At 53.1% G+C, this 21,318-nt stretch overlaps 2 protein-coding genes across 3 annotated transcripts in view; both read right to left on the bottom strand.

The window, feature by feature from the left end:
- Positions 1–98: 98 nt before the first annotated feature.
- Positions 99–2,067, bottom strand: PPIB (peptidylprolyl isomerase B). Its single transcript, XM_036389931.2, has 5 exons — positions 1,897–2,067; positions 1,323–1,436; positions 1,095–1,188; positions 522–706; positions 99–426 (listed from the first exon to the last, which is right to left on the bottom strand). Exons 1-5 carry the CDS (start codon positions 2,050–2,052, stop codon positions 304–306), a joined length of 672 nt encoding a protein of 223 aa, XP_036245824.1. The 5' UTR covers positions 2,053–2,067; the 3' UTR covers positions 99–303.
- A 3,817-nt stretch (positions 2,068–5,884) lies between these two features.
- The window catches only part of CSNK1G1 (casein kinase 1 gamma 1), a 98,831-nt gene continuing 83,397 nt past the window's right edge, over positions 5,885–21,318 (bottom strand). The window contains exons 11-15 of one of the 2 annotated variants that reach the window (XM_036389649.2): positions 20,016–20,120; positions 16,038–16,145; positions 11,747–11,853; positions 9,512–9,535; positions 5,885–6,643 (exon numbers count right to left, since the gene is read on the bottom strand). In XM_036389649.2, the coding sequence (XP_036245542.1) occupies positions 6,589–6,643; positions 9,512–9,535; positions 11,747–11,853; positions 16,038–16,145; positions 20,016–20,120 (399 nt within the window). In that variant the 3' untranslated portion in view covers positions 5,885–6,588. The remainder of the gene's footprint in view (positions 6,644–9,511; positions 9,536–11,746; positions 11,854–16,037; positions 16,146–20,015; positions 20,121–21,318) is intronic. The other variant, XM_036389650.2, reaches the window with a different exon arrangement.

Below are 21,318 nucleotides of genomic sequence, written 5' to 3'. Positions count from 1 at the left end.
AAGGAAGGTTGGAAGGGGGGCTGGAAGGTTGAGGGGTGTATCTGGCTGAGGGATGCAGAGTGATCTGCACCCCTCCGAAGGCAGGAGAGAGGCAGCTGTTTAAAAAACACATTGGTCACATTTATTGGTGCATGTGCTTCTTACAAAAGTGATGGAAGAGCAGCCTGTGCCCTGTCCCACTGGCTGGAGGCAGCAGGGAGAGGGGCTGGCACTGGGACACAGCAGGACCTGGTGGCCCCAGGGCAGGGGAAGCACAGCAGCCCCGTCCCACAGCCCCTCACAGCCTGGCAGGGCCTGGTCCCGTCACTCCTTGGCAATGGCAAAGGGCTTCTCCACCTCGATGGTGCCACAGTCGACGATGGTGACGTCCTTGAGGGGCTTGTCCCGGCTGTCAGTCTTTGTGCTCTCCACCTTCCTCACCACGTCCTGGTGGAGCACAGTGTGACAGTGGGATGTTGGGCTGGCCCAGCTCGGCCAAGCCCTTCCCAGAGCACCGACCCCTCTCCCTCTCCCTGCCTCACCATTCCCTCTAGCACTTTGCCGAACACCACGTGCTTCCCGTCCAGCCACGGCGTCTTCACGGTGGTGATGAAGAACTGGGAGCCGTTGGTGTCCTTGCCAGCGTTGGCCATGCTCACCCAGCCCGGCCCATAATGCTTCAGCTTGAAGTTCTCGTCAGGGAAACGGTCCCCGTAGATGCTTTTTCCTAAAGGGGGGGACAAAAAGGCCACAGTGGTCTCATGGAATATGTCAGGTAGGGGTGATGGTGGTGGTAGCTCCAAAATGAGGTGGGTGGGGAAATGAGCAATTCCAGAGTAGGGACTAGCACTGATGCCACAGGGATGCATGAGCCATGGGCTGCTGCAGGGAGCCAGACACGCCAGGGGCTGGGCAGGGGTGTCATGCCAAGGCAGCGGGGCAGGAGGCTCCCAGTTACCCCAGCACTCAGTTCTGCTCTGAGGCCATGTCTTTGTGAGCTCCACGCTCACGTGATTCCACCAAGCTCCAGCTCTACACTGGTGCACAGCCCTGCAGCGGTTGGAATTGCAGCTGCTGCCTCACTCCAAGACAGTGGCTTGGATCCACCAGGTTACCTCCAGTGCCGTCACCACGGGTGAAGTCTCCTCCCTGGATCATGAAGTCCTTGATCACACGGTGGAACTTGCTGCCCTTGAAGCCAAATCCTTTCTGGGGGTGTGGAGGAAGAACACGGAATGAGGCGAAGGGACAGACCAGAGCTCCATGGCCCCAGCGCTGCCCCAGGGCACCGAGCAGGACCTGAGCAGGGGCAGGTGAGGCCCAGGGTGCCACGGGCCCCTCACCTCTCCGGTGGCCAAGGCCATGAAGTTCTCCACAGTTTTGGGCACTGTCTTGCCAAAGAGCCCGATGACGACACGGCCTGCATCCTCCTCACCGATCCGCAGGTCGAAAAACACCTTGGGGGGGCGGAGGAAGGTTAGGGGGATCAGGGGAGCCAGACTCACCTTGCTGGGCCAACCCACCCCCAAAAGTCCAACTCACCAACTCCAACCAGGCCCAAACCCTCACAAGATGAGGTTGGTTGGTGCCCCACAGCCCGGGCTGCATCCCCCCAGCAGTCTCACCACTCACCCCAGCTGGGCTCCCCAGCCCAGTTCCCCCCTCAGCTTCCCCAGAGCTGGGCCGAGCTGGCCCCAGGCCGCCTCCCCCTTTCAGGTGCCCCCAACGCCCCGCACTGGACCCTCCCTCCCTCACGGTCTCACCCCACCCTCCCCATCCGGCCCCTCAATCCCAGGCCCATCCAGGGCCCCTCACCCCAAGTTCTCCCTCTCCAGATCTCCCCCGCCCCATCCGGGCTCCCACCCCCCGGAGTCTTTCCCAATCCCCCCCGCCGGCCCCGCCTCGGCCCCCCCCGACCTTGGCGGTGACCTTGGGTCCCTTCTTGCGCTCGTCGGCGCGGGAGGCCGCGGGCAGCAGGAGCAGGAGGGCCGCGCCCAGCGCCGCCGCCGCCACCAGCACCTTCATCCTGCGCCGCTCGCAGCCCGGCCACAGCGCCCGCCGCGCCGCCGGCATCCGGCCACGCCCGCCCCGCACCCCCGCCCGCACCGCTTCTTGGTACCGCCCGCACCGCTCGCCCGCCCGCTCCGCCCGCCTGGGCGCGACCAACAGGGTCCCACAGGGGGGGTAGAGTAGCCCCTTCCGGCCGGGCGGAGCGCGGGAGTATGCCACGTTGCCCCTCGCTGGGCGACCGCGGCGCTGTCAATCATGAGCGGAACGCCACGATGATTGGGCACTAAGGGGGAGGAGGCGGGAGAGGGGCGGGACCGAGGGTGGCGGTGGCCAATGGGCACGGGCGGAGGGCGGGGCTGAGGAAGGCCGGGGGCGCTGTTCCGGCGTGTCCCGCTGTGTCCCGCTCTGTCCCCGCTTTGTCCTCGGGCCCGGTGTGTCCCCAGTAGCAGCAGCCGCGGCCCCCGGCGAGCTGAATGGCTGCGGTCAATGGCTGAGCGGGTGCGTTGCAGAGATGCCACCCGGGAGCCAAAGCACCTCTGGGAGCAGCTGGCGCTGTACCCGCTCAGAGACACCTGAACCAAAGTGTTCACACATTTGGAACCTGCTCCACACTCTGATCTCTCGTGTGACATTTTCCCCCCTAATTCCCAGCCTTAAATGTATTATCTTTAGCATGATCTTTCATTTCTTGCTTCCAAAAGTTTGTCTGGGGACACGTGCGCTCGGTGAAGGAGATGAACCTCAAAGGTTCCCTCCCTGACCCTTGGAATGCACATCTCCACCTTTGAGGTTTATCTTTGTGGGGACTGACAGTGCCCCAGACCTGATGAAAACCTAATTCCCACATGTTCAACTAAGTGCAGGATTTGCATTCACTGACCAGTTTGGGTTCGAAGGGACCTTTACACGTCTAACCCCTGCCATGGGCAGTGACACGTTCAGTGATGGTGCTAAGCTGAACATAGGCATCTGCAACACCACTGGGGGCTTCCAGCCCGGCCTCTCAATGGTATTTAAGAGGAATTAGGGCTTCTCTCACTCCTTCCTTCAGTTTTCATCCCACAGCCTTGCCAAGGGGGCAGGTCCCAGTACCCCTCTCCCTGTGGTCCCTTCTGCCTCAGGACAAGGCATCCTGCATTCCAGGATGGCTGAAGTGGGAATGTGTGTGCCCAGGAGAAGGGACATCAGTACCACCATGCCTTGGCCGTGCTCCATAAGGCTGAACCACCCATGGCTGTAAAGCACAAAGTGTTGAGTAGGTCCCACAAGGTCCCACCCCATGCATTGCCCTCTCCAAAGGGAACAGAGGGTCACACAAGCGCCCAGCAGAGCCAAAGGAAGACAAAACACAAGTGCCATGGTCAGGCTGAGGTAATAAATACTTCTATTCATGGAGAACAATGCAGCAGTGCAATGTTTTATTGAAAAAAAAAAAAAATCGTCTCACTTGATACCTCAGAAGACTGCATCGCAACGTTGGAGGGCCGAGAGCCGCGTCAGAGGCACCTGCACCAGGAGCCCCCAGGAGCCCTCCCCTGCCTGGGGCCTCCTGGCTGCCAACTGCTCCCGCCAAGGAGAGGAGGGATTGCCCAGGTTAATGCCCTACATCCTACCACAGCATGGCTGGCTCAGTCTGGCTGCTCTCCTTGTCACCTCCGAGCTCCCCGGGGACAGCGGTTCCCTCAAGCACAGGACTTGCTGGTAACTTGCTTTATATTCTTTTTTTTTTTTTTAATTTTTTTTTTTTTTTTTGTTAAAAAGCCACCCCACATCTTTGCCCTTTTTTTTGAAGAGTCCAACGTACGATTATAGTGCAAGAGGGCTTGGTACAAGTGAGCATTACCAGCATGCCGTGGGGGGACAGTCCTCCCCTACAAACACATCATTGTAGGATTAAAAGAACACCGTATCTCTGGAGAGAAGCTGTAGTGGGTCACCATGAAACAGCTTTCAAACCAACCCACTTAAAAACAAGGTCAGGAAAGTTTCTAAACGATCAAATACATTCACTTAAAAAAAAACCCAAAAACCAAAAAACCCCCAAAAAAACAACAAAACAAAAGAAACCAAAAACATTTAGGAACAAAACCTGTTGAGATGGCCCCCTTCCCCCCCGCCCTCCCTCACCCTGCAAACACTTACATATGCTGCAACTACAAGCTGCTCCTTGAGTGGAGGCAGCGAGGAATGACCAAACACGGCAGGAGATGCAGAAGGAATCGAGTTCTGGTGACAGGCACTTAGTGGGGCTTGGGAGGGCAGCAACGGAAGTGTCTCAGGGCCAGCTCTGTGGGCAGTGGGCAGGGCGGCTCCCCTGGGAGCGCCCCTGCCCCTGGACACCCTCCCAAGATGCCAAACCATGGTTTCCTACAGCAGAGAGAGGAATGCCTGTGCCACAGACGCAGCTTCTGGGAACCACTGGCAGCGGAGGAGTTTGGAGGGAGAAAGGTGGAATGTGCCCATGGCCGGGTCCTCCCTGTGGCAGGAGGGGACAGGGCTGCACACCTGGCACGTGCCTGTGGGAGGTGAGTGGTGCCCTTTCCTGCCCTGTTCCCACCCCAGCCCACAGCCTGGCTGGAGGAAAGCACTTTGCTGAGGGGAAGGAAGGAGGTGCATGTGTGAACCGAGGGCTCTGCGCCTCCGTTGCGCTCTCTGGGATAAGGCATGGAGAGAACGCAGCCGAGAATGGAGAAGAGATTGCCCTGCTGGGATCCTGGCTAGGAGAGAGGCTTTTCCACCCTGGCATCACACCAGTGTCTGCCTGACTCAGGAATGCATGAGGAGCAAGCCCAGAGCTTGCTGCCCAGGCTGATCTCGTGTCCTCTAAGCCTGCTCCTACCCAGCCAGGCAAACTGAACCTCCTGGCAATGCTGCTCTGTGAACTCCAAGCTACACAGCTTAGCATAAATCCAATAAACAAGAATGAGATCTAGTCTCTCCCTTTCCTCCCTTCATGCTCTCCATGATTTTTGGGTAAGCCAGGCCCAAGTTTATGACAACTGAACTATCCCAGCCTGATCTAGTGTCACACATGGAAAGACAAAGTCCAACAAATTACTTATAACCTTCCCAAAGCTGCTCTGGTTCTCCCACAGCCCTGCCATCTCTCCAGTAACCCCTGACAGCCTCATCTCCAATTTGGGAAACACTGCAGTTGGATGCATGATTTCAGTGTTTTTCTGGGTGTGCAAAGCACCCCAAGCCCTTTCCTTGCTATTGGTTTGGCTCAAAGTGGTGCAGGAGAAGCGTGGCTGCAGCAAGGGTGGGATGCTCACAGAGAGGATGTGAAGGAGATTCCAGTCAAACCTATCTGACCACCGGGAGATGGGATCAGTGTTAAGGCATGAAGTATCCTCTCCCCTGCTGGGGATGCTTTCCTCCCACTAATATGTTCTTGCAGAAGGTTCCCAACCAGCCCAAGGAGGGATTTGGGAAGGCTGCCTGGCTACCCACACCCAGAAACGCCCACGCTTCAGGAAATGGCTGTTTCCCAGGAGCCTCAATCCTGATCTACCTCTTAGACCAGCACAAATTTCTCTGGCTTGGCAAAGGCCACGCTGCTCCCTCTGGCCCATGCCGGGCATCAGCCTCGCCTCCCCTGGCCACCTGGGTCAGGCACGGTGTAGGAAACCATGGAAAGGACATTCACTGGCAGCTAGGAAGGGTGATTGGAAATTCAAGTATGCTTTCCTCAGCGCGCGGCCCAAGGTGGGCGTCAGGAGCCCCAGACTGGCACGAGGGTTGTGGACATCCCCACTCAACCAAGGGCATTTCCGTGCACCCCACCATCCTCCCCGCTGGATGTCTGCCTGCGCTGGCGTGGCCACGCAGAGATCCACAGATACAATGTGCATCTGTAAATGCTAAAAATAATAAAAAGTGCAACGACGTCAGCTTCTTTAAAACAATCCACACTGCTCTGTTACTGTCACAGGAGGGAGGTGTCAAGGGAGCCAGAAAAAAAACCCTAACTGGAACAGTAGATTGCAAATTTCTCACAGCTTGCACATTACAGTGTAACTGTTCCCAAGGAGCCACAGAGAGAACCTGTCTCTTCCTGCTGCAGCAGTCAGGCCCTTCTCCTAGCAACTCTCCTGCCTGCCCTGCATCCTCCTGCCCTCTCCACAGCCAATCGAGCCTATGGAATTTCTTCACTTAATTAAGGAGGGAGGAGGACAGAGGAGCAGAGTGCAGGGGAGGGAGGGGAGGAAAGTGAGCAGGAACTAAGCACAGTCCTCAGGTTTGCGTCAACGATGCCTTCACCGTAAACAATGGGAAGGAGGGTCAGCCAGCCAGCCCCCCTCCCAGGGCGACCAAGACCTGAGCCAGCCACAGTCCTGGTCCCAAAAGGAGCTTCAGGCTTGGAGTGAATGAGGGAGACCATTCAGCAGATCCACCCCAGAGTGGTTTGTTTTGGAACGTTTTCTTCTCTTTTTGGTTTAAAATGTCACTTGGGTTTTTTTTTTTTTTTTCTGTTTTCATTTTTCTCTCTTCCTCCTATGCCTCCTCCTCCTCCTCCTCCTAAAGAGAAGCTCCTTCCAGTAAGACAGGGCAGGAGCTGCAGGCGTGGTGGTTCCTGCAAGGCCCAGGAGGCACCGGTCACTTGTGACGCTGAGCCGTCTTCTTCCGTTTCCTCTTAAAGAAGCAGCAGCACCTGAGGCACAAAGGACAAGGAGGGAGAGTCAGCCCCACGCCTGGCAGCCTGTGAGGTCCTCACAATGTCCCCATGATGTCCCTGCCGTCCCCCCACTTGTCCTCATGCAACAGCATCTCTGCCTGCCCGGCCTGGGCCCCACCAGGATGGGGCCAGGTGCTGGTGGGTGGATGACACCACCAGCCTGGACTGGGAGACCAGGCACAGCCAGCTGGGCTTCTCCCTCCCAGGCTCCACTGGAATGCAAGGAACCATCTGGGAAAGCAGTAAAACAGGGACCCAGGTGCTGCACTCCCTCTGTCCCACCCCAGAGGAACTGGACTGGGAAGGTGAGCTCTGGCTGCTTTTCCCAGCCACAAGACACACGGTTTTCACTACTGTTCACTAACAAAACAAGTTCCAAAGAGACCTCGGCTCAGGGACCAGGTTTCTTTACTGAACCTTTCATGATAACCAGAGCTTCCACCTTGGATCAATCACTCAGTGCTGGGATGCAGAACCCCTGCTTCTTCCCCCATCCGATGTGAGGGTGGTGCACAGGATTAGGGGAAGCAAGAAGGATGGAGAGTGGAGGCTGAGGTGGGGAGAGGAACGCCCAACACAGCTGAACCGTGAGGAGCGGTGGGTTCCCTGCGGGATACACTGGGAACAGTCATCCAGAGCCTAAACTCCTTCTGGCTTCCTGCAGAATTCCTTGGTGGTGAACATGTATCTACCTTTCTACCCTGAGCCCACTGTCAGGAATGCTCTGCACATCTGTGAGAGTCCTCCCAAGCTATGTGTCTTTCTCCATCTGCTGGGACAGCTGTCCCTGGAGAAGCCTGGGTGATGCTGGAAGACTGCTCTTTCAGACTGCTGGAAGGGATGCTTGGATAAACAACCAGAGTAGACCACCGAGTCTTAGTAGATTCTGAGTTGGAAGAGACCCACAAGGATCACTGAGTCCAACTCCTGGCTGGACAGCCCCAAGAATCCAACCATGTGCCTCAGTGTGTTGTTCAAATGCTCCCTGAGCTCTGGCAGGCAAACATGAGGATGCAAAGACTGTTTTTTCCTACAACCATCTGTTGTAGGCTAAAAACATTCCAAACCACTCTAACATCTTCTCCAAACTATTTTTCATTGGGTCCTTCATGGAGGGTCAGCTTTACACCCCTGTCCTCTCAGAACTGGAGGAACTCTCATGCAGATACTTGCCCCTGGGTGCACAAGCTTCACTCTGGGGTGCAAAAGCAATGTGTGAGCACAACCTGCCATGAGCTGAGCCTGCCAGCACAGAACAACTGCCTGGGAGAACAAACAACTCTCCCCGTGACATGGAGAGCTCCCACAGCCCCTCAAGAGGAGGGACTGCTCCCAGTGCATGGACTGATGTCCATGATTTGTCTCTAGGCTCCTGAAAAGGCCCAGTTTGGGAGGAGAAATGCAAAGCCCTTGTCCTTGCAGGGCAAGTGATGCCTCCACTGCTGCCCACCCACCCTGAGGTGTTTGTCTGCCACCTCAGCACCCCCATCCCAGGCTGAAACCCCCACCCCAGGACTGCTCTGGCATTTTGTTATCCCTGGCCATTCGCCACCATCTCCTGCTTTAGCCTGTTGCAGTATTTGTCCCACAGTAGCCACCTTCCTTCATGGCTTGTGCGATGGTGGGTAAGGGGGACGTCACAGGGAGAGGATGGAGGATGCATGAGTGATGGTTTGGCATGCAGCGGGTAAGGGAAGAAGGGGCTGAGCAGCACTCGACTCCTTGGGCACTGAACAAAGGGAGCTGACTGACTTCTGGCTGGTTTTCCTTGTGACTGTCTTTTTAGGCTCTTACTCCGAGGTCCAGGGAAGGGTTCAGGAAAGGAAGTCCTGGCAGTTCAGACAGGCAGAGGCAAAACACCAAAATAAAAGGATAAGGCAGGCTGACAATTACAGAACGTGATCTCTCTGCATGCAGATGACGCCCAAGAGAACAGCCCCAGACTACGACATACAGAGAAGCCAGAGATGCCAGAGGTATTGGAGGCGATGCCTATGGAGAGCAGGGCAGAGTCAGTCTCCCATCCAACAAGGACATTCCTCGCCACACACGGCCTTGGCCCCCTCACTCTGTGGCAATTTCCACCCATCAGCCCATCCTGGAACCTACAAACTCATCTGAGTGTCTGCATGGCCCTTCACTTACTGGGTACGTGGCTTCCCCAGGGGCACCTCCTGGGACAACCTAAGACTAGAACACTATAGCTTCAAAGGTCTGATAAAACCCCAAGCTGGGCTTGGACCAGTGCTAATCCCAACCTTCCCACCCCTTCTTTTCTGGAGAAGCCCATTCACCTGCACCTTAGCTGGCTGGAAAGGAGCCACCTTCCACCCGTCCTCTCTCAGTAGGGGCTCTGTCACTAATGAGGACTCCCTGGCCTTGTCCTTCCATCCTCTCTGGCCTGTGCTTCTCCAAGAGGAGACTTTCCAAGGCACTGACTGGCCCCTCTCCTCAACACTCAGTGCAGGGTTTTCCCTTTGTAACCGTCTGTGTGAGGAATTCCTGCAAGAGGCTCAGCCAGCCTTGGCCTGACTCTGCCCAACTCCATCAGGCATCATCTGCTCACAGACGTAAACGTTTGGGGGAGATGGAAAGCCAAATAGGAAAGGATTCAAATCTGATTTTGCATCCATCCATTCAGAGATCAGCCAAATCCCTCAGCCTAGTGTGGCCGGTCAGACACAGCCCATGCCCTCCCCAATATTGCAAATGGTCCTAAAATCAAAATGTCTCTGGGTTGGCTTTGACTTTGTGCCTTTTTAGCGTTTGGTGGGTTTGGTTTTGCCAACCCCAGTCTAGTCTGGTCCGCTCCCCCTTGCATGTGGACTGGAGAGAGGGACTCACCACAAGTTGAGCATTTTCAGGCAGCTACAGAGAGTATAGAGAAAAAACACAGAAAGGAAGAAAGAGCGATTAGTTCACAGAGGTGGGATGGAAGCGAGTCACTGCAGCCATGCAAACATGCAGTGCAGAGCGGCAGACACACAGCAGGCCTGCCCGCCGCCCGCCCCAGCACTCACACCACTCTGCCCTCACCACTCCTTCCAGGGCACGAGGCTCTGACCAACACCTGCTCCACGGAGGCACCAGAGCCCTCGGGCTCTCAGCTGGGGCTGGGGTCACAAGGAACTCCAGGCCACCATCAGCTCTTGTCCCCTGCAGCTCCAGCAGCAGCAGAAGGGCCTGATGATGGCTCTGCACCTGGGACCTGCCCTCCAGCGACACCCACTGCCAGAATCCAGAGCTTTTCTCCAGCACACTCCAAGCAGGAGCATTGGCACAGCTCTGCCTGTGGAGTGCCAGGGAAAGCCCATCCCACTACTGCACAGCATCTCAAAACACAGAGCCCAGCTCCAGCTCCTGCCAGCTCTCCCTGGCACCCTTTCCTGCAGAGCAGAATCCCAAAGTCCTTTGTCCTTCTTGTGTGATCAGAGATGTAAGGAAAGACAAAGCCCTCCCTGTGGCAAACAGAATGAAGTGATCTATGCTTGGGAATTACAAGAGACCCCAAACCTGTTAGTGCAAAGCAGCATACGCTCTGCTTCCCAGCACCTCCAAAACCGATCTGGGAGCACACAAACAAGGGCTGGAGAGAGACAGGACAGCTCCATGTGCAGAGGGATAGGACCTGGGTGGCACAGCTCCTTCCCACCTGGCTTGATGTCTCCCTAGTACACAAGAGTGGGGCTGGACCTGGCCTCACTGCACAAACAACATAGGCTGGAGATGATCCTGGTTCTTCCTTGCGCTGGGTTGTTGGATCAGAACTGTTGAGGATGACAATGTGCCCCATCCTAGGAGCCACATGCCTGGGGGGACCCCCTTCAGAGCCCATGATGCCAAGCTGGTGGTCTCTGCTGGCCACACAACCCACATCTAACAGGAATGTTGCCCACTCTGGAAGTTGCTCCTCAAGATCTCCCCCACCCTCCCAGCTTGATGAGGAGCCTGCAGCAAATCTGAGGCTTCCTGGGCTGGGAGGAGAAGGTGTGTCTGTGGCTGCTGGGATCAAGGCCAGGCCACCTACCAGTGAGCAAGATCCCACACACGGCTTCCCGAGGGATTGGGAATCCCTGAGGGAGTGGGGAACAGAGAGCAGAAGACCTTCAGGACAACCAGCACAGATGACACACACCTAGGGACCTTTTCCATCCATACACCCTTCCTTACACCTGCCACTTTTCTCTTTGTACAGAAGTGCCTGCACAGGTTGAGGCAAACAATGGGGGACAAGTGGCACCAGGATCACCCAGTCAAATAATAACCAGGCAGCTGGGCCATGTCTCAGCACTGACCAGTTCAAAGGCAGCCCTGGGCCTATTGGCCCCTTGCTCAGGGGGGTGCCAGAACTCTGTGGTGACCCTGCAGTGACAGGTCCTGGTTTAGGTCAGAGGTGGTGACAAGGTGCAAAAGGTGACATGATGGTGCTGGATACAGGACAAGAGCCAAAATGGTCAAAGCAGCAGCTCTGACAGAAGTTCTCACACCTGACCACAAGCTACAGGAGAGGTAGGTCAGCTTAGAGGGAGCACTTTCTCCTCCACAAGCTACTTCTGGTTCCTCTCACTCAGCTTCTCAGGGCTGGACCAAGAGAACCCCCAGGGAGAACAACCCATCCCTACAAGAGTTACTTCCAGCCTGTTCTGGATACCTGTCACGCACCTCTCACAGCCAGAAATGAAGTGACAACTCTCAGACCAATGATCTCTTTGCTGAGCTATGCTCAAGCTACTCCTACACTCTCAGCACAAAAGCACAGCGTGTTCTCCCTCTGCAATGGGGGCTGCTCACTGGGATTCCTGAGATCAGCTCCCAGGATTTTGGTATCTGTGCTACTGAAATGTCTATCTGGCAATACATGCTCTGAGTAAGAGTTATGTTCTCCAGGCATGACAAGTGTCAAAGAGAAGCAGCAGCAGCAGCAGCACTGAAGGCACCATGCACAAAAGCAGCAATAGGCACGGAAAAGGGCATGGGACACGAGCACTGAGGACTTTGCCACAGAAAAACGTCCCCACTCGCTTTGCAGGAGAAGGATAATGACCAACCAGTGGAAAGCCTGTTGTAAAGCAAACGTACTTAGCTTCCTCCACCACCTCCACCTCCGCCTGCGCTGTGATGGGTGCGTTGGAGTGTGCTCCTGTTGGGTCATCCACGTTCAGCTCCCCGTTGGTTGAGCTCACCACCTGCAACACAAAGGAACACCCTGTTCATGAGGCTCCCTGGCAAGGACTGCTGAGGGAATGGGAAAGCTGACAAATAACCATTTACTCCTGTCTCTTTTCACCCTCTCAGGAGGCTGCTGAGTTTTGTGGGTGCCTTGGAGTCTTCAGGCTGGAGCAGCCAAGGAAGAGCAGCAGGCAGGGGCCTGTGTGTGTGCTCCCCTGCTCACATTCCTGTGCCCAGCCCATGACTTGGCATTGAGACGCCCCTCTGGGAGTGCAGGCACTGGTGTGAGCACTGATTGCCAGCCCTATCTACACACACAAGCTGTACTATGCTGATTGTTTCCTCCTGACATTTTTACAGGTGAGCAGCTCAGTCCTGTTGCCTGACAGGACTGTGGGGAGAAGCCTCAATCCTTGAGTCTCATTCCTTAGCCAATTTTGGGAATTACATCCTTGCTACAAAGCTACTGACACAGTCTCTCATCTCTTTTTGCCTCACACCTGAGATGATGGCTCACTCAAGCCTTTCCATTACAGAGATAACCATCCAGCTCAAGTGGCCAATGAGGGGAAAGCTTGCAGCTGGCTACTCGCTTATCTGGGGGCTTATCTCTTGGGAAAGGCAGCACAAGATTTTTGAACAATAAACTTGCTGCTAACCCGGGGAGAATCTGCTGCCACTGTGGAGTCCAGCCCCTGCAGTGCTCCTTCCTGACTGTGGGTGAGCCTTTGCTTGTAAGAGCAGCCAGAGGACTGAAACCTTATTAACATCTGAGCGCACTGCAAGGACCCTCACCATCTACTCGGGTGCCTCAGGGGAAAAACTGGGACCCTGAACCCCTCCCGGTTCCCAGAGAGTGCAACTCTACTGTTGTTTTCTGTCTCTGCCTCGGGCTTTTTCAGCACACTTTAACCCAGCACCAGGTGCCTGCTGGGACACCCTGCAGCTGCTGCTATGGCTGTGGAGTTTCTGCTACATTTTGTTTGCCACCACCAAGGTGTGCTAACTCTGCCATTCCAGCTGCCACTCTGAGCTTTGTGCTGCAGCTCATTTCACCATCTGGAGAGGCACTGGGACTGGTTGTCCCTGTGGGTTTGCAAAGGAAGCGCCTTTTCCATCCCTTCTGCCATTACTGCTGACAGCGGCAGCCGCGCCACAGCGCCCCCTGCAGGCGCGGGGGAATCACTGCACCCCCTGCCCGGCCCGCAGCCAGCAGCGCCCCTGGTGGCTGTGCCCGGAACTGCAGCGAGGGGAAAGCGCCGCGGCGGGAGAGGCTGGGGCTGGGATTGGGACTGGGATTGGGACTGGGATTGGGAATGGGTTTGGGGCTGGGTTTGAGCTGGGTTTGGGGCTGGGATTATGCTGGAATTGGGGCTGGGATTGTGCTGGGTTTGGGGCTGGGATTGTGCTGGAATTGGGGCTGGGATGGGGCTGGGATTGTGCTGGGTTTGGGGCTGGGATTGTGCTGGAATTGGGGCTGGGATTGTGCTGGGTTTGGGACTGGGATTGTGCTGGGATTGGGGCTGGGATTGTGCTGGGTTTGGGGTCAGTGCCAGAGCTGGGTTTTATGTGCCTTGTTATACACACACACACTGCTAACGAACTGTTCATCCTTTCCCCATATCTCTGCCTGAAAGCCCCTTCATTTCAAAGTTATAATAATTGGGAGGGAAGAGAGTAATATTTTCCATTCCAAGGAAGGTTCCCATATTCCTTGGCAGACACCGGTCTTTCAAATCAAGACATCCACAGAATTTCTTGCTTCATCTGACAAGCCCCAAAGCATCCTGCATGGGAGGAAAGTTTGGCTGACCCTTCCATGCTTCACCTGGATGTTAGCACAGGCTCCTGCATCTCGCTGTGAAAACTGGGAGCTGCTCTTGGCTCCAGAGCTGTAAGGATACCTGGTTTCTCCATCCTGTTCCTCCTCTTAGCCTTTCAACAAGGTAAAAGGAGGCATTTTCCATGGGGTGGGGGTAGGGGTGGTACCCAGAACTCCTGGTGGCTCTGGATGATCTGACCACAAGGGATGAAGGGAAGGAAGCCCTTGCAGCAGATGTCCCCTAGTCAGCACATTATGTTAATTTTGAACACTTCAGTCCTACAAGGAGCTGCTGTTTCTGCCAAACAGGCCCCTTGGGCTCTGCCAGGACAGGTTAGAACTTGGCTCACATGGTGCTCTCCTTGAGTGACAACTCATTGGTCTTTACCCCTTTCCTTACTCATCATGCCTGGGCTGCCCTGGGTTCTCCAGACCCCCAGGCTTCCCATGCAGATCTGCAGAGCACTGGCACTTAATTGTGTTGTTCACAGGGCTCTTCCCACACTTTGTTCAGCTACTTGTTAAATTCCATGTTACAAAAGGCTTTGATTTTCCTCCCTGCTTTTCACATGCTGCCACTTCATCTTCATGTGGCAAATTCTGCCTTAAAGGGAATGGGGACTCAAAGCTGCTGACCTGCCAAAGTCCAGCATGAGCTGGGGTGTCTGCTGAGGAACAATTCCAGCCTCTGCAGCTTAGCAGCCACACACAGCACATTTCCTCTTGTCAACTGCAGATAAGCAGAATTTTAGTGCTTACAGTGGCACAAGGAGCTCATAAACTACTCAGGTTGGCAACTCTTCCCATCCAATTCCTAGGGCTGCTTCAGTGCTCCTGTCACAAGGAAACATTCCCCTCACTGAGAGGGACCAGTCTGACTTTTATTCATGCCTCAACATATGTTATACATGAGCTGAAAGATTCCTCTAAGAGCTGTACGTGTTGTGCTAGCAGCCCTGTCCCTGGGGAGGTTCTCACAGCCAGGCAGGGCAGAGAAAGCTCCATGATGGGACTATGAGTGACCTCTCCCCACTTGCCCATGAAGAATGTCCAGGGAATTCAGGCTGTGGGAAGAACATTAACACATAAAAGCAGCTAACTACGACACAAGGAGAGCCATTTTGCTTTGGGCTGCTAGGAGGGAGCGGGGGCTCACTTGTAGGACTTGTAGGCTCCTTTTATTGTGGAACAGGACACACGTAAAAAAAAGTAAATAAGAACACCTACTCTGTACTGAGTGCTGAAGTTGTACAATCACAGATTGGTTTGTGTCAGAAAGAACCTTTACAGTTCATCTAATCCAACCCCTTGACATGGGCAGGGACACCTTCCACTAGAACAGGTTGCTCCAAACTCCACCCAACCTGACCTTGGACACTTCTCCAGGTTACTCTCTGCTTACATCTGACAGCACAGCTGCACATTCATCAGGTCCTACTTATTTTTGTTTTTCTGTTACTCACTAATATATCTTTAAATTAAAAGAGAACCGAGGCTAAACAAGCCAAAACCACATTAAACCCAACTATCTATCAAGAATGAGTAAAAATGTCAACCTAATCTGCATTTTCCTTAGGGACATCCTGCACTACCTGTCTCCTTGGCTCAGCTCTGTCCTGCTCCAAGCACTAATTCCCATTTCAAAAGAGCCATTGTTCAGGGTGTTGTGTCTGACAGCAGAGCCAGCTCTCACAGCAAAGCTGTGCCAAAGAAGCAGCGATAGCAGAGTTCTTGTTTGCTTGGATGACTCCTGCACCTTCTCTCCAGCTTGTCCAGCCAGCTCACTCTGGCTTTAGTGCCAGAAAATCCCTCAGCGAGCCTGAGTGACAACCAGGACATGTAGGGCTTCACAAATAGGAATTTTTCAGGAATTTAAAAACACTGTTAGTGTCAGCTTCAACACTGTCTGTTGCACATCCTTTGCTCATCTCCTGGCAGTGCAACCAACCCTCTGAAGGGTTTGTGCCCACTGTGCCCTCAAACTGGTGGTGATCTGCTGTGGAACAGCTCAACTCTTCCCAATATTAATGGGGACTATGTTCAACAAATCCTACTTCAGCTGCCTGTACTGCCCTAGAGCATTTCCAAGATAGAATAGAGGGTACTTTATAGACCAGATCTACTAATGCCACTCCTTTCTGTTTTCAGTTTAACAAATTTGGGCTCAAAACTTAAAAAAAAACCTAAAAAAAGTTTGTTGAAACAGTAAAAACCATGGTGTTGGCCATCACAGCTTGGGTCCTTCCCAAACCATGGTTTGAGCATGACTGTATGGGACAGCACCAGTGAAATTGCTCTCCCGACCCCAACATTGCTGCAATTTGAGGAGAATTCAGGGGGTTTAATACAAGGGCTGCACACAACAGAAGGCAGAGGTACCTGCACAGATCCTCCATGTCGATCTGCAGCCAAATGAGATGTCAAGTACGAGGTATTTGTCTGCCGGCTCGGCTGGATCTCCCACTCCCCTCGGCGATCCGATGACGCCTGCTCAGGAGTTCAGGAGCATGAAAGAAACAGAAGGGAGGGCAAAACGTGAACGAGGAGAAGAAATTAAGGTCTATTGGTTAGTGAGTTAGTTTCTTTGCAGAAAGCAAGGCATTTGCACTTTTAGCTGGGCTAAAATTCCCCTTTACCAAGTGCACCTCATTATTTACTTCCATGGTGGCTGCAGTGATCCACTGTGGGAGTAGATTTCATCTCCTTTAGCTGCTGAATGAAGGGAAAGATCTATTCTGGAAATAATTTCTTTAGAACAGCTTCACTTCCATGGATTTCAGCACAGCCACAATTACACTGACCGTATTTAACTATGTCTGTCAGGCCACACACAGCAGAGCACTTGGCTCAGCAGCAAGATAGGATTCACAAAGCTCAACCTCCCTCAAATACATCTTTTTAAACTAAAATTTGCAACATAAACCAAAGCCAAACATTTATTTTCACCCAAAGGCAGTTCCACACGCTGATGCACCTGTGCAGTGCAGAAGGAAACATCCACACCTGCTTGACTGAAGAGAGGGTTGGGGGCTTTTTGGGTTTCTGCAGAAAAGTAGATAAGATGCTTTGGCCAACAAGTTTCCTCTTTGCCCCCAGCAGAAGAACACCAGGTGATTTAAATTATTGGAACTTCATTTATTTTCTTAGAAGAATCACTCTGCACTTGCACATGAAGCTCAGGTGGGTCATTGTTGGGGGTTAGAGTTTTTCCTTTTGTTTCTTTCTCTCAGGGAATGTTGTCCCATCTGTTGCTAAGATACTTAAGAGAACAAAACATGTGGCTGGGAGGAGGAGGAAGGGAAAGTGTGCAGCTGGCTACTCTCTTACTTGAGGGGTTTCTCTGGGGAAGGGCAGAGTTACCACGAGATTTTAGGCTGAGGGAAGGGGCTGGGTGTAGCTCCCCTCTCACTGTCAGCATCCGGGGAGAACGTTTGAGCTGTTGTTTACTGTGGGGAGAATTCACTGCCACTGCTGGAGCCCAGCTCTGTAGTGCTTCTTCCTTACTGGGGGAGAGCCTTTGCTCGTAAGAGAAGCCGTAGGACTGGGACCTTATTAACATCTGATCAAACTGGAAAGGACCCTTAACATCTAGTGAGATGCCTAAGAGGAAAAACAAGGACTGTGAGCCCCCCTCCCTGCTCCAAGAGAGCCTCTCACGGCCATGTTCAGGAGCCCGGCAGCCACTGCCCACCCCCACCTGCCAGGACACCCCGCAGCTCCTGCTACAGCTGCGGAGTTTCTGATACATTCATTCACTACTCTGGGATCTGCTTGTCCCAGCCATGGCAGCTGCCGCTCCGAGGTTCCTGCTGCGGCCCTGAACCTCTGTCGGGCCCAGCCACCATCACCGCATGAGGGAATGGCGGCCGCGCCACAGCGCCCCCTGCAGGCGTGGGGGAATCACTGCACCCCCTGCCCGGCCCGCAGCCAGCAGCGCCCCTGGTGGCCTGTGCCTGGAACTGCAGCGAGGGGAAAGCGCCGCGGGCGGGAGAGGCTGGGGCTGGGATTGTGCTGGGACTGGGGCTGGGATTGGGATTGTGCTGGGTTTGGGGCTGGGATTGTGCTGGGATTGGGACTGGGATTGGGGCTGGGATTGTGCTGGGATTGGGCTGGGATTGGGGCTGGGACTGTGCTGGGATTGGGACTGGGACTGTGCTCGGTTTGGGACTGAGATTGGGGCTGGGATTGTGCTGGGATCGTGCTTGGATCGTGCTGGGTTTGGGACTGGGATTGGGGGTGGGATTGTGCTGGGTTTGGGACTGGGATTGTGCTGGGTTTGGGGTCAGTGCCAGAGCTGGGCTTTATGTGCCTTGTTATACACACACACACTGCTAAAGAACTGCTCATCCTTTCCCCATATCTCTGCCTGAAAGCCCCTTCATTTCAAAGTTATAATAATTGAAAGGGAAGGGGTCATAATTTTTCCATTCCAAGGGAGGTTCACACTTTCCTTGGCAGACACCTGTCTTTCAAACCAAAGTCACCCAGCTTTGATGACAACACATCCAGTGCTCACCTAAGACCCAGGAGGATTTCAGCACACCTGAACCCAACTGACCAGTGGGAAGAATGCTTCCCAGGTCTGGGAAGTGTGGGACAAACAGATCTGTGTTGGCCTCAGGCCTCAGCTGAATGAGCCACCATGGATCTGGCCAGGAAACAAGAGGCTCCAGCGACTAAACCCAGGTTGTGAGCAGTGAAAGTGCACCCAGGGAAAGATTCCAGAAACCCCCCCAAATCACATGCAAAACTAAAGACAGAGGGGGGAAAAGCTCACTCATCTTTGAATAAAACCCTTCACTTTCCAGAGGAAAAGGCTACAAAGAGGTGATTCCACATTAGCTCTTTACTAGGAGTCAAATGTAAGAGAGAATCTGCATTATTAGACCCAAGAACAAAAGTGAGGCCATTAAATCTGGTGACCCAAACCCATGCCTCTAATTCACTTCTCGAGACATTTATTTTTTTGCTTTTTTCCTTTAGAGAAATGCTTTGCTCAAGACTTTAAGGGAACATCCTTCAGAAGAGAATTGTTTGTTTTGGTGAGAAGAACTTGATTTCCTCCGTAGCATATTAAACAATTCATCATCATCATCCTATAATGTTTAGGTGAAAATATGAGAAAAGCTGCTGTGCAATCCAGAACTGGACTATCTGTGCAGCTCAGAAGAACAAGGCCTGCAGGGGCTGCCTGCATATTTTGGAATTTCTTTGTGCCTTTGTGAACTAAAATGCCTGAAAACGAAGCCAGGTGTCACTGTGCTGTCAAGGAAACACGATGCCTCACACATACACAATGTGAAGGTCTGTGGTTAAGGTGGACAATAGGAGGCTGGATGAACAATCCCCCCAAAACCAGGGGGTTACTGCATCTGTCAGGGTATTTATTAAAGCAGATGATTGTATCAGAGCTCACACACCAGCCCACACTCATCACCATGCACACATGCTGCAAACAACCCGGCCTCCTACAGCCACACTGCCCAAGGAGGAGTTATCCTGACTGTAGCTGATGGACTGGGATGTGTCCTACCCTGTGTTAGCTGTGTGACCCTTCAGAGCCCAGGAAGGCTGAGCCCAGACAGGCTGTGACACCCCAGGCTTGGTTTTGTACCCACAAACCCCAGCTCGAGGAACTCAGCAGAACCTGGAGCAGAATAAACCTGGAACCACTCCCTGGGAATAAGAGCAGCAACAGCTCCAGCTGGGAGATCTACTGCATGTCTGAGAATTCTGTTAATACAGAAAACCCAAACTCTCAACACCAACAAAACAGTACAATGAGAAAGGAAAAAATGGGAAACTCAATTTCCCCGTGGCAGTTCATCCAGACTGTGATGCCTTCTGAGTGTTCTGCCCTGCCTGTCCTTTGTGCTCTGCAACCCTCCCATTGTGAACTGGACACTCCAAGAAATACATATGGATGTTTTTGGGACACACATCCCTGTCACAGCCACAAGCTCTGTGGGCAGAGGGAACCTGGGAACAGGCTATCAGCACAACTCTCAGTCTGCTCCACAGTCCATGTGCTATGATTAAAAGCACCTCAAAAATGTGGTAGTTATAGAGTTTAACCATGCTGGATGATTGACTTCAACGTGTTTACCCACAAACTACAGAAAAACAACCCCATTCCAAAGTGGACTCTGGTTAGCTCAAGATACTGAGGAATTCCACTGGTTAATACCTTATTTCATCAACCTGTTGCTTTGACAACATTCTCCTCAAATCGCCTTCTCTAAGTTATGCAGGATTTGTCCCTGCTATGACCAAGAATCAGCCCCAGCTATCTATAATGCCATGTGGCTTGTGCTTGTCCAGGGCCAGAGGGATTGGGAGAGGAGCCAAGCAATGCACCTGATTGCGAAGGGCCTGTTGGGATGGTCGGTCCCGGTGGATGTGGCTGTCTCTGGTCACTGCAGAGGTCCCAGAATCCACATGGACAGATCCCACGGGAGTAGGCTGGAAAATAAGGTGTTGGTTAGGGCTAATATTCTCACATGCACAAATCCACCTTGTCAAGCCAGTAGGAAATAGAAAAACATCAAATCGCTGCCCAAAGGAGCCAAGGAGAATTACACCCAGGGCTATAAAATCCCTGTGATTTACAGACATGAAATTTGGTGGTGGATACCAGCATTGAATGTCTTGTGTGAAAATTAATTAAGAAGATACAGTTAGGTGCCTGTCTCGATGTCAGATCACACCTAGTGTGTCTCACACAGAATTATTACAACTGAAAATATACAGACTTGTTTTCCTCATCCCATTGTCTCACCACTTGTAAAAATCACGCTTGCATAGAAACAGGACGTGTTAAAATTAAAGCTTCATCTGCTCTCTTCTCACCAAAGTCATAATCCCTGCTCCCAACATCGAGATCTCCATGGCAACCACCGTGGTTGTCAGCAATAGCACACTTGTCTTACAAGGTGCTCTTTATCAACTGCCTTTGTAATTAAAGAAAAATGAAGGGAAAATCTTGATTCACAAAGGGAATGATTTCTTAGGAACTCTGTTGAGCACAGTAAGCATGGGGAACACTAAATATAGTTGGGACACTAAAGCAGTGGCACCAAGTTTAGCACTGATGGCATTTGATCTGGCACCAATGACAATTCATTTACAGATGTCATTACTGCTCTTTGGGGTGGGTTGTGAGCAGAATGATCCAATGATCCAAAACAAAGAGCTTTAGATTCTTCTACCATATTTCCCCATGATACATCCTTTGGCTAAGGTCTCCCTGAGTTTAACTGGGTTTTGATGGTAAAAGTCATGCAATGAGATCAGGCTGATGGTGTACATGGAGTCATGGAACTGCTAAATGGAGGTTGGTTTCTCCCACATTTCCTTTCCATGTTCTGTACAGAGTGGGACTGGGCTGACAGTCAGAGGCTGACAGGGCAGCCTCTGAGTGTCCTCCAGGATATCATGAGTTGAGGAGAGCAAGTTTAGATTAGATATTTGAGAAGAAATTCCTCCCTTTGAGGGTGGTGAGGCTCTGGCAAGGCTGCCCAGAGAAGCTGTGGCTTCCTCACCCCTGGCAGTGTCCAAGGCCAGGTGAGACACAGGGCTTGGAGCAACCTGGGATGGTGGAACAGTGGAATGTGTCCTGCCCATGGCAGGAGGTTGGAACAAAGTGGGCATTATTATCTTG

Source organism: Molothrus ater, chromosome 13, assembly GCF_012460135.2.
Source record: "Molothrus ater isolate BHLD 08-10-18 breed brown headed cowbird chromosome 13, BPBGC_Mater_1.1, whole genome shotgun sequence".
Lineage (NCBI taxonomy): Eukaryota > Metazoa > Chordata > Aves > Passeriformes > Icteridae > Molothrus > Molothrus ater.
Note: the sequence above shows the minus strand (reverse complement) of the source record. Positions and strands in the feature narration are given on the sequence as shown.

Excerpts from the sequence above, each read along its gene's own strand:
- PPIB (XM_036389931.2), bottom strand. The coding sequence starts at position 2,052 with ATGCCGGCGGCGCGGCGGGCGCTGTGGCCGGGCTGCGAGCGGCGCAGG. Across the intron at positions 1,437-1,896 it reads GACCCAAGGTCACCGCCAAG|GTGTTTTTCGACCTGCGGAT; the intron begins GTCGGGGGGGGC and ends CGCCCCCCCAAG. Across the intron at positions 707-1,094 it reads CCGTGGTGACGGCACTGGAG|GAAAAAGCATCTACGGGGAC; the intron begins GTAACCTGGTGG and ends CCCCCCCTTTAG.